The sequence below is a fragment of the Oncorhynchus clarkii genome, chromosome 33 (genome assembly GCF_045791955.1).
Source record: "Oncorhynchus clarkii lewisi isolate Uvic-CL-2024 chromosome 33, UVic_Ocla_1.0, whole genome shotgun sequence".
Classification (NCBI taxonomy): Eukaryota; Metazoa; Chordata; class Actinopteri; order Salmoniformes; family Salmonidae; genus Oncorhynchus; species Oncorhynchus clarkii.
The window spans coordinates 877,649-892,872 of NC_092179.1; the positions used below are offsets into that span (position 1 = coordinate 877,649).

At 43.1% G+C, this 15,224-nt stretch overlaps 1 protein-coding gene across 1 annotated transcript in view; it reads right to left on the reverse strand.

The window, feature by feature from the left end:
* LOC139392534 (collagen, type IV, alpha 3) overlaps nucleotides 1–15,224 on the reverse strand; it is a 112,243-nt gene that overhangs the window by 6,680 nt on the left and 90,339 nt on the right. Inside the window, exons 34-47 of the mRNA XM_071140579.1 lie at nucleotides 15,048–15,182; nucleotides 11,961–12,059; nucleotides 11,695–11,784; nucleotides 10,973–11,112; nucleotides 10,609–10,735; nucleotides 10,352–10,432; nucleotides 10,154–10,255; nucleotides 8,143–8,190; nucleotides 5,408–5,593; nucleotides 5,155–5,285; nucleotides 4,730–4,802; nucleotides 4,311–4,382; nucleotides 2,048–2,173; nucleotides 890–988 (exon numbers count right to left, since the gene is read on the reverse strand). Coding sequence (XP_070996680.1) covers nucleotides 890–988; nucleotides 2,048–2,173; nucleotides 4,311–4,382; nucleotides 4,730–4,802; nucleotides 5,155–5,285; nucleotides 5,408–5,593; nucleotides 8,143–8,190; nucleotides 10,154–10,255; nucleotides 10,352–10,432; nucleotides 10,609–10,735; nucleotides 10,973–11,112; nucleotides 11,695–11,784; nucleotides 11,961–12,059; nucleotides 15,048–15,182 — 1,509 coding nt within the window. The remainder of the gene's footprint in view (nucleotides 1–889; nucleotides 989–2,047; nucleotides 2,174–4,310; nucleotides 4,383–4,729; nucleotides 4,803–5,154; nucleotides 5,286–5,407; nucleotides 5,594–8,142; nucleotides 8,191–10,153; nucleotides 10,256–10,351; nucleotides 10,433–10,608; nucleotides 10,736–10,972; nucleotides 11,113–11,694; nucleotides 11,785–11,960; nucleotides 12,060–15,047; nucleotides 15,183–15,224) is intronic.

Sequence of the window (15,224 nt, forward strand, 5' to 3'; positions counted from 1 at the left end):
AGCACCATGGTGTAGCCAGAAGACTGCTATTTTCCATCTCCCTCTGGGTACATTTACTTCACAATACAAAACCTAGGAGGCTCAGGGTTCTCACCCCCTTCCATAGACTTACACAGTAATCAGAGCTCTTGCAGCATGAACTGACATGTTGTCCATCCAATCGAAGGATAAGAGAATCTAGTACTGAGAGAATAAGCTACAGCTAGATAGCACTGCAGGGCATTTGTGGTGAGTAGTTGACTCAAAGAGAGAGAAAAGTTTCAAACAAATTAATTTCTTAAAAAATGAAGAAGAAGCAGCAGAGTGTGAGAAAGAGGGACTGTTAAATAGTCCCCAATAGTTGCCCTCCGCCCAGTACCCTGCCCTGAACTTAGTCACTGTTACTTGCCGCCTGGTACTCTACCCTGCACCTTAGAGACCCTATGTATATAGTCATTGAACTCTGGTTACTTTAATAAGGTTTAAATACTGTTTTACTAATTTCATATGTACAGTGGGGCAAAAAAGTATTTAGTCAGCCACCAATTGTGCAAGTTCTCCCACTTAAAAAGATGAGAGAGGCCTGTAATTCTTCTTAGTTGAACTTTTACTTACTTAGCAAACTAATGCAGCTAATTTAGCCTACTCAACAACCTGACTCAAACAGAGAGGAATGCTATTTATGTTAGCTAGCTGGCTAAGGCTATCCAACACTGCAACTCTTTCAAGGTAAGTTTTTGGTTTTATTAATGTATTGCCAAATACAGAATTTCTATATTTATTTATATATATTTTAAATGCCACCAGGGCCCACTGGTGTAACTGCCTAACTGCTTGCAGTACACTGTACTGCGTGATTGTACACATGATTTGTTGTACATTTGATTAGTAGGTTGTCCATTAAGCCCACCTTGTGGTCCAGGGAACCCTCTGTCTCCCTTGGCTGCCTGGAATCCAGGCAGTCCTATTGGCCCATCTAGGCCCAAGACACCTTTTGGACCTGGGAGTCCTGCAGGGGACAATAACACATGGCTTCAGTGATGAATTGGACATAATACTGATGAGTGAATCCTTGATACACATTAGTTTGAGGCCTATGAGGAACTGTGTCATCTACCTATGTAGTGGTTGGTGGATTTCACACTCATTAGGCATGATCACAGATGGTTGAAAACGTCAAATCTGCATTATTATTTTTTAAATGTCAAAGTTACTCAAGCATTTCATAGATAATGTACAGTACATTCGGAAAGTATTCAAACCCCTTGACTTTTTACACATTTTGTTACATTACAGCCTTATTCTAAAATATATTGAATTGTTTTCCCCCTCAATCTACACAGAATACCATAGAATGACAAAGAATGACACTTGTCATTCAGGCCAAATAGTTCAATCTTGGTTTCATCAAACCAAAGAATCTTGTTTCTCCATCGTCTGAGATTCCTTTAGGTGCCTTTTGTCAAAATCCAAGTGGGCTGTCATGTGCCTTTTACTGACAAGTGGCTTCTTTCAGGCCTCTCTACCATAAAGACCTGGTTGGTGGAGTGCTGCAGAGATGGGAGGACCTTTCAACAGGACAACCATCTCCACAGAGGAACTCTGGAGATCTGTCAGAGTGACCATTGGGTTTTTGGTCACCTTCGTGACCAAGGCCCTTCTTCCCCGATTGCTCAGTTTGGCCAGGTGGTTCCAAACTTCTTTAATTTAAGAATGATGGAGGCCACTGTGTTCTTCGGGGCCTTCAATGCTGCAGACATTTTTTGGGTTCCCTTCCGTAGATCTGTGCCTCGGCACAATCCTGTCTCGGAGCTCTACGGACAATTCCTTTGTCCTTGTGGCTTGGTTTTTGCTCTGAAATGCTCTGTCATGTCAATTTTAGAATGAGGCTGTAACGTAACAAAATATGGAAAAAGTAAAGGGGCCTGAATACATTTTGAATGCACTGTATACTTTTGTATTCATCAGACACATCAGACATCTCAAAGAAACCCACACACACAGCCATGCATGCACACAAACCCACACCAACTCACACCCACACCATACACACAATCCATTCATGTACCTGGTGGTCCGTTGCGTCCCTGAGCTCCTGTGGGTCCAGGCTCTCCTCTGCCCCCCAGGTCACCCGGCAGCCCCTGTTCTCCGGGGATCAGTACCGCCATGGTGAGATCATCTTTCCCCTTAGGCCCTGCAAAACAGCACCATCAAACCTCAGGATAACCACTTAGTGCAACTGCACTTTCTTAGAAAAAAAGGTGCTATCTAGAACCTAAAAGGGTTCTTTGGCTGTCCCCATAGAAGAATCCTTTGAAGAACCCGTTTTGGTTCCAGGAAAAACACTTTTGGGTTCCTATGGGGAGTGTTCTACATGGAACCGAAAAGGGTTGTTCAAAGGATTCTTCTATGGGGACAACCGAAGAAGCATTCTCACATAGGTGTTCCTTTTGTACAGCTGGGAAAGGGCAGTGTGGCGCGCTATTGAGATTGCGTCATCTGTGGATCTGTTGGGGCGGTATGCATATTGGAGTGGGTATGGGGTTTCCAGGATGATGGTGTTGCCTTTCAAAGCACTTCATGGCTAGGGTAGTCATTTAGGGAGGTAACCTTCACTTTCTTGGGCATAGGGACTATGGTGGTCTGCTTGACACATGTAGATATTACAGACATTGACACGGAGAAGTTGAAAATGTCAGTGAAGACACTTGCCAGTCTGTCAGCGCATGCTCGGAATACACGTCCTGGTAATCAGTCTGGCCCCGCTTAAAGGACTTGCTCACATCTGCTACGAAGAGCGTGATCACACAGTTATTCGGAACAGCTGGTGCTCTTATGCATGCTTCAGCGTTGCTTGCCTCGAAGCGAGCATAAAAGGCTGGTAGGTTCGTGTCACTGGGCAGCTCATGGCTGGGTTTCCCTTTGTGGTCCTTAATAGTTTGCAAGCCCTGCCACAAACAACGAGCTTCAGAGCCGGTGTAGTAGGATTCAATCTTAGTCCTGTATTGATGCTTTGCCTTTTTGATGGTTCATCTGAGGGCATGGCGGGATTTCTTATAAGCGCCCGGAATAGTGTCCCGCTCCTTGAAAGCGGCAGCTCTAGCCTTTACCTCGGTGCGGATGTTTCCTGTAATCCATGGCTTCTGGTTGGGATATGTACGTATGGCCACTGTGGTGACGACGACATCGATGCATTTATTGATGAAGCCGGTGATTGAGGTGGTGTATTCCTCAATGCCAATAAACATATTCCAGTCTGTGCTAGCAACACAGTCCTGTTGCGTAGCATCTGCTTCATCAGACCACTTCCATATTGACTGAGTCACTGGTGCTTCCTGCTTTAGTTTTTGCTTGTAAGCAGCAATCAGGAGGATAGAATTATGGTCAGATTTTCTAAATGGAAGGCGAGGGAGAGCTTTGTATGCTTCTCTATGTGTGGAGTAAAGGTGGTCTAGAGTTTATTTTCCTCTGGTTGCACATGTGACATGCTGGTAGAAATGAAGTAAAACGGATTTAAGTTTGCCTGCATTAAAGTCCCTGGCCACTAGGAGAGACGCTTCTGGATGAGCATTTTCTTGTTAGCTTATGACCTTATCATGAGGTACTCTCCCTCAGGTGAGCAATACCTCGAGACTACCTTAATATTAGACATTATGCACCAGCTGTTATTGACAAATAGACACACACCCCCACCCCTAGTCTTACCGGACGTAGCTGTTCTGTCCTGCCAATGCACGGAGAACTCAGCCAACTGTATATTATTTGCGTCGTTGTTCAGCCACGACTCGGTGAAACATAAGAAATTACAGTTTTAATTGACCCGTTGGTTGGTAAGATCGTCTAGAACGGAGCTTAATCCAGTTTATTTTCCAGTGATTGCACGTTGGCCAATAGAACGGATGGTAGAGGCGGGTTACCCACTCTCCGACAAATTTTCACAAGGCACCCTGATCTCCACCCCCTGTATTTCCTTATTTTCTTCATACGAATGATGGGGATTTGGGCCTTGTCTGGGAGCGAGCAGCATTATATCCTTCGCATTAGACACATTCAATAAAACATCTTTGTCCAGTTCGAGTTGAGTGCAACTGCATCTGATATTCAGAAGCTCTTTTCGGTCATAAGAGATGGTAGCGTCAACATTATGTACAAAATAAGTTACCAACAATTAAAAAAAACACAAAATAGCACAATTGGTTAGGAGCCTGTAAAACGGCAGCCATTTTTACAGAATTCCTGGTCAGTTCGTGTCCATTGGAGGGCCCAACATAACTGACCATGTGACCTGACCAGGAAAAACTCAGTACCCTAGGTGTGAGTGCTCATCCTACCTGGTGCTCCAGACTGCCCTTTCTGTCCAAGGCAACCTACAGGTCCTGCAGGTCCTGCATCTCCTTTCTGACCTGAAACACCACACATTGTGTCATATATTTGTAAAAAACACAATAAAAAGGACATTGGTTGATTCATTGACAATGATTTAGTAGTTAAGATAACTGCACAAATAAATAACACTACAGTATAGGATGTTGTGAGATGTTTGCTATACAGTAAGAGTTGCTGACTAGCATGTCATTAACAGTTGTGCAAGTATTGCGGTCTGAGACTACAGTCAAATTTTGGATTGCCACAGTAACATTATTGATTGCCTTCCCCAGATGAAGGTTGCAGCTCTGACCTACAGTATAGTAACATCAATTACATTCTGAAAGTATGGAGTTTGTTAATAAGGTGTCAGATTGGTTATTACCGTTTGGTCCGATGTCTCCTAACTGTCCCATCTCCCCTTTGACTCCCAAACCACCTGGTCTGCCATCATTACCCTGTGAATACACATCCTATTCAGCACACCCATTCGGTCTTGGGTCAGTTTTGCATTTTCCCCACTACTGGTTAAGGTTAGGATTGGGGAGGGGGAAATGCTACTCGATTTGAAGTTAGGGGAAACTTCACCCCTAATTCACGTGTCTGTGTGCAAGGTTACATCTTTATGAATTATGATTATTGGCTCTTCATGTGTGGACTTTCCCTTGTTACACGTTCACATTGGGAAGGGGCAACAATTTATGTGGATATCTGGCTATCGGTGGGAAGTTGGCCCAACGTTTATGATGATGTCATCTCACGGAGTCTACCTTAAAGCATGGGTGAGTAAATCAGTGGTGTGTGACTCACCGGTCTGCCCTGTACCCCTGTGTCTCCTCTGTACCCAGGCGTACCCAGGAGACCCATGGCACCTTTGTTCCCTTTATCTCCTTTAAAGCCAGGTCCTGGTGGACCAGGAGGTCCCCGTGGCCCCTGCATACCTAAATACACAGAGGGGGGAGCAGGCTCAGAGGTCATGGAAGCAATGAAGCCAAAAAAATTTAACAGACAGCTCTAGTCACAAGTAGGGAAGAGGGTATCCTTTGTGATGCAGCCTACACACCTTGGGGTCCAGGGACACCATTTTGTCCACGGTCTCCTTTTAGCCCTTCAAAGCACATTCCATCCCGGCCAGGACTTCCAGACAGTCCCATAGGACCAGGGGGGCCTGGAGGTCCAATGTCCCCCAAAAGCCCTGAGGGACCAGGAGGGCCAAAGCGGCCAGGTATCCCCACATCCCCCTTAAGTCCTACAGAAACAGTCAGATGAACAGATCAGTGAAGGGATATCTTTTTGTAGCGTTCAACTCTTGGGAGGGAATCATTACTATCTGGTAGCACTATAGGTTGAGAGACCCAGAGCTGCTGATCCTTGAGGTGACTTTACTAACCCCATTTCACTGTCTTAACATTCGAAACAACATGCTATTTGAACAGAGCAAACGTCGCTAACTAGCACAGAGATGACAGGAGATATTATTGGTACGCACACATGGTTTACATGGTATATCCTATCGTCATGACGTTGATCTGTTGTGTGAGGTTTATGACCCCCCCATAAATACCTTTCCCCCTTTTCTCTCCACTCTACAGAATGGACTCTTGGAAAGCCCTTTGTTAACATATTGAAAGTATGGTAGCTTCAAAATGTTGGGGAATGGAACAATATTTCCTGTTCTCAACCAGTTGAAAGGGTCCGTTGGCACTTAAAGAATATGATGTCAGATCAGTTGTTGCCTGGGACATTATATCTGATGATAGGACGACATAAATTGTATCTTGGAAAGTCTACACATTCTAGTTATCAGATTCACATGGAATTGTTGTGCAATTTAAATGTTTAAATATGAAACTATTTGTGAGAAGATGAAATGTGATTTTAGCTTCTAAATGAGAGAATTGTTTTCATAAGTAAACTTATGCTCACTCAGTGGCCACGCCCAAGTGAACAGACATTGGTTGGAGAGGGATGACACACGCCCTTCACTTCCCCAGTACAAAAGCCCCCTGTGACCATATTCACGTTAGACTAAGCAAACCCTGGCGTGAGCTGTGGTTGCGAATGGTTGAACGACTACTCTATCTAACGGAATTTACATGAGACCAGATCATGTGGAGGTGACGATCACCACGCTGAAATGGTTGTGATGGGGCTTCTTATGACATAATTAGTAATCGATGTATGATCTATCCTGTGCATGTATATGTAATTCTGTGTGATTATTTAGGCATTTAGTAAATAAATAATAAAGCCAATTTTTGTATTGCTTATTGAACTTTTAGCCAGGGTTCGTGCATATAACCAAGTACTTTACGACCATCAGAATGAGACTGAATAAGGTGACAATTAATAATTCACTGCTATTGATATAAAAGATATTCAGATCTTTAAGAGAGTGGATTCGGGAGATAACCACTCTATGTAAATTCATGCTTTCGTGGTACCCCAGGTTATTAATGGTTTAATTGTTGCATGGTTTAATTCAATCATGTAATCAATTAAACGTTAGGTAATCAATTTGATAAAATAGCATGTCATATCATTTTATCATCGTCAGAGACACGACACCTATATTGTACAACAAAACACATGCATGCAACTACAGTATGTGGACACCCCTTCAAATTAGTGGATTCAGCTATTTCAGGTACACCCGTTGCTGACAGGTGTATACAATTGAGCACAAAGCCATGCAATCTCCATAGACAAATATTGGAAGTACAACGGTCCGTACTGAAGAGCTCAGTGACTGTCAACTTAGCACCATCATAGAATGCCACCTTTCCAACAAGTCAGTTCGTCAAATTTCTGCCCTGCTTAGAGCTGCACCGGTCAACTATAAGTGTTGTTGCTGTGAAGTGGACACTTCTAAGAGCATCAAGCTCACAGAACAGGACCGCCAAGTGCTTAAGCGTGTAGCGCATAAAAATTGTCTGTCCTCAGTTGCAACACTCACTACCGAGTTTCAAACTGCCTCTGGAAGCAACATTAGCACAAGAACTGTTCATCGGGAGCTATATGAAATGGGTCTCCATGGCTGAGCAGCCGCACGCAAACCTAAGATCACCATGTGGAATGCCAAGCGTCGGCTGCAGTTGTGTAAAGCTTGCCGCCATTGGACTTTGGAGAAGTGGAATTGCGTTCTCTGGAGTGATGAATCACGCTTCACCATCTGGCAATCCAATGGACAAATCTGGGTTTGGCGGATGCCAGGAGAACGCTACCTGCCACAATGCAGAGTGCCAACTGTAAAGTTTGGTAGAGAATAAATAATAGTCTGGGGCTGTTTTTCTTGGTTTAGGATTAGTTCCAGTGAAGGGACATTTAAAGCTGCAGCATACAATGACATTCTAAAAGATTCTGTGGCCCCAACGTTGTGGAAACAGTTTGGGGAAGGCCCTTTCCTGTTTCAGCATGAAAATGTCCCATGAACGAAGCGAGGTCCATACAGAAATGGTTTGTCGAGATGGGTGTGGAAGAACTGTACTGTCCTGCACAGAGCCCAGACCTCAACCCCACCGAACGCCTTTGGGATGGATTGGAACGACGATTGCGAGCCAGGCCTTATTGCCCAACATCAGTGCTGACCTCACTAATGCTCTTGTGGCTGAATGGAAAAAGTCCCCGCAGCAATGTTCCAACATCTAGCAGAAAACCTTCTCAGAAGAGTGGTGGCTGTTATAGCAGCAAAGGGGGGATCAACTCCATAATGCCCATGATTTTGGAAGGAGATATTCAACAAGCAAGTGTCTACATAGTTTTGGCCATGTAGTGTATCTGTGTGTAGCACAGACTCACCAGATTGGCCTGTCTTTCCGTCTGTGCCTTTTGGTCCAATGCCAGGGGCTGTAGAGAGAACAGACAATCAACACAGATATATAATTTCTGTGAATGTGTAAAGGGCTATTTACAGTGCCTTGCGAAAGTATTCGGCCCCCTTGAACTTTGCGACCTTTTGCCACATTTCAGGCTTCAAACATAAAGATATAAAACTGTATTTTTTTGTGAAGAATCAACAACAAGTGGGACACAATCATGAAGTGGAATGACATTTATTGGATATTTCAAACTTTTTTAACAAATCAAAAACTGAAAAATTGGGCGTGCAAAATTATTCAGCCCCCTTAAGTTAATACTTTGTAGCGCCACCTTTTGCTGCGATTACAGCTGTAAGTCGCTTGGGGTATGTCTCTATCAGTTTTGCACATCGAGAGACTGACATTTTTTCCCATTCCTCCTTGCAAAACAGCTCGAGCTCAGTGAGGTTGGATGGAGAGCATTTGTGAACAGCAGTTTTCAGTTCTTTCCACAGATTCTCGATTGGATTCAGGTCTGGACTTGACTTGGCCATTCTAACACCTGGATATGTTTATTTTTGAAGCATTCCATTGTAGATTTTGCTTTATGTTTTGGATCATTGTCTTGTTGGAAGACAAATCTCCGTCCCAGTCTCAGGTCTTTTGCAGACTACATCAGGTTTTCTTCCAGAATGGTCCTGTATTTGGCTCCATCCATCTTCCCATCAATTTTAACCATCTTCCCTGTCCCTGCTGAAGAAAAGCAGGCCCAAACCATGATGCTGCCACCACCATGTTTGACAGTGGGGATGGTGTGTTCAGCTGTGTTGCTTTTACGCCAAACATAACGTTTTGCATTGTTGCCAAAAAGTTCAATTTTGGTTTCATCTGACCAGAGCACCTTCTTCCACATGTTTGGGGTGTCTCCCAGGTGGCTTGTGGCAAACTTTAAATGACACTTTTTATGGATATCTTTAAGAAATGGCTTTCTTCTTGCCACTCTTCCATAAAGGCCCGATTTGTGCAATATACGGGGTTCCCAGGGTTCCGATTGTTGTCCTATGGACAGAGTCTCCCACCTCAGCTGTAGATCTCTGCAGTTCATCCAGAGTGATCATGGGCCTCTTGGCTGCATCTCTGATCAGTCTTCTCCTTGTATGAGCTGAAAGTTTAGGGGACGTCCAGGTCTTGGTAGATTTGCAGTGGTCTGATACTCCTTCCATTTCAATATTATCGCTTGCACAGTGCTCCTTGGGATGTTTAAAGCTTGGGAAATCTTTTTGTATCCAAATCCGGCTTTACACTTCTTCACAACAGTATCTCGGACCTGCCTGGTGTGTTCCTTGTTCTTCATGATGCTCTCTGCGCTTTTAACGGACCTCTGAGGCTATCACAGTGCAGGTGCATTTATACGGAGAATTGATTACACACAGGTGGATTGTATTTATCATCATTAGTCATTTAGGTCAACATTGGATCATTCAGAGATCCTCACTGAACTTCTGGAGAGAGTTTGCTGCACTGAAAGTAAAGGGGCTGAATAATTTTGCACGCCCAATTTTTCAGTTTTTGATTTGTTAAAAAAGTTTGAAATATCCAATAAATGTCGTTCCACTTCATGATTGTGTCCCACTTGTTGTTGATTCTTCACAAAAAAATACAGTTTTATATATTTATGTTTGAAGCCTGAAATGTGGCAAAAGGTCGCAAAGTTCAAGGGGGCCGAATACTTTCGCAAGGCACTGTATATCAAAAGTTTTTCAATTTTCGCATTTTAAATTCAAATCACTTCCTGGATTGACTGACTTCAATTGGAATTGGCCCCAACCCTGGAAGGAGTGTTTTACACTGTTAGAAAAAAAGGTGTTATCTAGAACCAAAAAGTGTTATTCGGCTGTCCCCATAGGAGAACTCTTTGGAGAAGCCTTTTTGGTTCCAGGTATAACCTTTTTGGTTCCAGATAGAAACCAGAGGGTGAACCCTTTTATCTGAATGTAGTAGGGTTCTCTGACCTCCCATGTCTCCTTTCTCTCCTGCTGGGCCAGGGATGCCGTCTCTACCCTGGGAACCTCTGGGGCCTGCAGTCCCTGGGTCACCAGCCAATCCTGGGCTCCCTGTGACACAGAGGCAGTGCTTAATAGGATCACAAACACACACAGACGGAAAGTCTAATGGCATTTCAGTAGGTGTGGACATGCATTATAAATTACCTTGCAGGCCATTCTGGCCATGACAGCCAGCATTGCCTGGGAGACCATTAATGCCCTTCTCCCCGGCTGGTCCCGGAGGTCCTAAGAAAGACGTGAGATACAGATACTGTGAGAATAAATATAGTGTGTGTGTGAGTGCATTTGTGCATGTGTGTGGAAAGTTGTTTTTGCAGTAGTTATTATAAATTAGTTCCTGAGGAGGTTGTGTGGGTTTGCATGTACGGCACAGTGATTGTTATTCGGTGGGTGACAGAGACCTCGTGATCCCTGTAGTCCTTCTCTTCCCTTGGGTCCTGTGGGGCCGATGGCCCCCAGGGTTCCGAACCTCCCTGCTACACCCATCTCCCCCTTCTCTCCTGGAAAACCTGGAAACCCTGGCACTCCCTGAAAGAAAGAGGAAGAGAGATATGAGAAAGTGAGAAGGAAAGAAAGAAAGAATGCAAGAGAGGAGAGAGAGAAGGGAGAGGAGGTTGGACTTAATTTCTGCTGAACACATTTGCTAATCATTTGATATATTAATTGTTGCTGTTCTATATCAGTATGTAGCAGTTTTTCCTGGTCAGGTCAGGTGGTGTCAGGAAAAAAAACAGGCCCCTCACGGGTTCTGCACTCGGTTTTCACCTTTTCTCCTTGTCGTCCTTTAGCTCCTGGTCCAGGGAGGCTGGGCTCTCCTTTCACTCCATTTACTCCATTTGGACCTGGTCTTCCCGATGAACCAGGCTCTCCACGACCTCCTGTTCCCCCTTTCTCACCCTTTACACCTGGTCAGCAAGGACATAAACCATGATTAGGGTGAAGTTGCCCTTAGACGCTGATCTTGGGTCAGTCTTGCACTTCCCCCTCCAATGGTTATGGTTAGGATTCAGGGAGGGGAAGCTGATCCTAGATCTATATCTAGGGAAACTTCGACACAAACCTGGGAGTGTCCTTCTGTATATGTCAAGCCTCTAAAAATACTGATTATGTATGCAAAAATATAATATAATATTTTTAAGTATGTGAAATGTAGAACATTTTGTATGCTTTAAATGCCAGGATGTCATATTAATTTCAGCTTTTCATCTACATGTAGTAGGAATTCGTTGTATGCTACTGAGGAAGATAATCTTGTTTTCAGACCCATGTGTGTTTGACAACAGCTGATAATTAGCAAGGGGAAACACTATACCAAAATGAACGAATGGCGGGAAACAACGCAAATGCGCATTAGATGACATTTTTACTAACGATTAAGTTCTAAATAAAGTGTAGTACGATTAGTACACAGTATGTAGATTTTAGTAAGTAGTCGGCAAGACAGATTCTGGACACAGCCTGTTTCGCTATAATTTTGAGTATGTTACCTGGCACACCCATATCTCCTGCGACTCCAGGATTTCCATTGAAACCAGGACTTCCTTTCTGGCCATCTCTGCCTGGGTCGCCAACAGCACCTACAAAAAAAGTGTGAGGTAAAAATATTAGTAATAAACAATTGTCTTTGGGGATTAATAAAGTGTCCTCAATCAAATTGAATAGCTAGGCATGGTAGTGATTTATTAAGAAGAGGGGTAGCGGGTAGGCAATTGAAACAGTTTTTTTTTCAATAGTGTGTCACGGTGCTTGGTACCTTGCGGCCCGGCGCTCCCGGGAATCCCATCCTTGCCACTGGCTCCATTGTGCCCTATCACACCTAGATCTCCTTTGGCACCTGTTAAGCCCCTTAGACCTGGAGAAAAGAGAGCAGAGTCAGAGGTCAGGGGTCACTAGATCTAAAAGGCCTTAACACATTTGGGTCAGTATAACCATCATACAATTCAGAAGAAAATGTATATTGCTATCATAAATAATCTCTTCATTAATCCCCAAAAGAGAAATTGTCAACAGCATCAAATACATTTCTGATGTACTGCAAAGGCACGTTGAGACGTCTTGCATTAATTAGTTGTTACTTCTGCATTTGAAAATAGCCCTCACAACAGGAAATATTGTTTTTTACGCTCAGGAACAGAGCATTACTCTCAAACAATTTTTCAGATTCAGAAACAAAATGTTGCTATTATCAATGAGGACAGTATATTTTTCTTCTGATGAAAACAGTACAGCAGTTTTGGTATTGACCAACATACAATGGTTGCTCCACTAAAGGTTTTGCAATTATGCTGCAGTACTTAAAGGGGTATTTTGTGGTTTAGTACGGTAACCTGCATCACCACTTCATTGCTCCAGACCAGAGCAAGGGGGAGTTAGAGCAGTTAGAGTTAGAGTGAATGGGTGACATAAACCTAAATAGAAACTGATAATTGTGCACGACTTCAGTATTACTTACTAAAACTGTTGTTACACTAAGGTTTTTATAATTTTATTTTGTTAGGATTATTTTGTTCCCTGCTGTAGTACTGTATCCCACTCCCAACCAGTCACATTGTACAGTGGTCTAAGACACTGCATAGCAGTGCAAGCTGTGTTGCTACAGATGCTGGTTCAATACCCGTGCCGAGATCACTGTAGGCTTTTGGTTTTTCTCCCTCTAAAAACAATTCTAACATTTTCTTGATAACAAACTGCTTTATTTACAAATTAGCAACAATGTCTCAACCCCTGTTCAAGAATGGCCTTTTTCTTGCTCATTTTACGTCATTTGAAAACAAAATCTCCAAAATATTGTTACTATTAATTTAGAATTATATAAAAGCTCCATGGATATATTCTCACAGATATATTATTAACCCTGTTATTAGCAGGACAATATATATTGGTCATGGCTCCCGCACTCAATGGGATTGCCTTGTAGTTCTCCAGCTGTATCCGTGGAAATAGCGGTGGGTGCTCGAGGTTCAAGGCATGAGGGCAGGGAGCAAAGGATGGGCCGCAGAGCCACGCACAGAAGACAGACCTAGCCCATGGGGAATGGAGGAGGGCAGAGGAGGGTAGCACACTGGGAAGCACAGAGCAACACTTTAAGGGGCATTGCACTAATAATGGCGCTGACTAGGGAAATGCTCCAGATGGAGGGAATGGGGAGAATTCTATCGTCAAATGTATTTCTAAGTATTATTATTATTATTATGTATCACATTCAAACATGATTGGGAATCCCACAGTGCGACGCAAAATTGGTGCAGCGTTTCTCTCCCTCTAAAAACAGAAAAAAAAAAATTTGGCCTTTACAAATGTTATTTTGTCCTTTATTCAGATTAGAAACACTCACTTTCGTGAAAGCGAAATAACCTCCAAAATATTGTTATATATTATCAAGTTGATGACACATTCATATAGCATCACCTACATAAAGCTGAGTGACTCACTCATTCATGGCTTTGGATCAAAATAAGTACCAACATTCTTTCTGATAGTCTTTAATAAATAAATGTTTTGGTTATCCTGACCTGGACACCATGTACAGTATTATAATAGCCCATCATGGGCTATTAGCAGGACAATATACCTTTACCTGTATTTTGATACTTTGTGGATGGGGCCTCCTCAGTGGTGCAGCGGTCACCACATCGCAATGCTAAATTGCGTTGCTACAGATACCTGTGTCGGCCGCCACCGGGAGACCCATGAGGCGGCTTTTGGTTATAATTTAGAATCCTCCAATACTCTATATGTAATTATTGGTGGAGAGTCATGTCATATTTTGTCATATTAACATGAGTCTCACTAGTGTTGAGTAATGTGCTGTTAAAAGTGGTGTAGGTCTTATTTATTTATAGAGCATATTGAAGTTAGAAGAAATAGGATTTGAAGCAATTATCTACCCGCTGAGACAAGCATCCGGACTGGTCTTGATAAATCTTGAGATTTTTATTTGGACTGAATCTTCGTTTGGGTATTGGTCAGACTCAAATTATGGTGTAGAAATGTTATGCTCTTAGTGTAACCTTTATTTAACTAGGCAAGTCAGTTAAGAACACATTTTTATTTACAATGACAGCCTACTCCTTGCTCCCCATCAGGGAATTAAACATCGGTCTCCCGCGTGCCCCTCTCATGCCCGCACGACACAGGGATTCTTTAGCTAAATAGCCCAGGACTGTGTAGCCTACTCCCGACAGTCACGTTGTACAGCTCCATATTTATATTTATATCCATCCTAATGGAAACCCAGAGGGTTTTTCATTTTTCTTGGAATATAAACACCATAATTAATCAAATGAACCCCAAACTCTAAAAGTAATTGGAAAGGTAAATTCTTTAGCTAAATTGCCCAACACTGTAGCCAACCGTCACATTGCACAGCGCTATATTTTCTGTACCATCCTAAAGGGTTTTTCGTTTTTCTTGGAATAGAAACACCATAATATTAATCAAATAAATTAAGCGCCATTTCTTAAAATCAGTCCCATATACTATGTTCTTACAAAAAAAGGTTTTAAATTCTCTAGTACAGCCACTATTGAAGGCTATCAAATGCTTCTCAAAGATGCCCTCTGGTGGTCAAACTAACACTAACTAGCATTAATGGTACCAGTGGTTGGCACTTAAATAACGTGCCATAGAATTTTGCGGCACCACGCAAGCTGTGCTGCAGTACGTTGCAACTTTTAAAGGACGAACCACTGTAAATGTTTCTAAAAACTCAAGGGGAGAAGGGAATAGCCTACTACAGATACTGTGTGTAAGTCTATAAAGACAGGGTTCTGATAATGTTCTAGAATCAGCATTGGAGTTTATAGTGTTGATTGGGGGTAGGGGTCATTCAGAGACCGACCTGTAGGTCCTGGGTCCCCAGGGTCCCCATGGACCTCGATGTATGTTGTGACTCCAATATCTCCAGGAGCCCCAGAATCTCCCACAGGTCCCCTGGCTCCTACACGGCCCTTCACCCCATCAGCACCCATCAGACCTGGAGTTAGCAATCATTATCGTCAACATCATCATCATCATC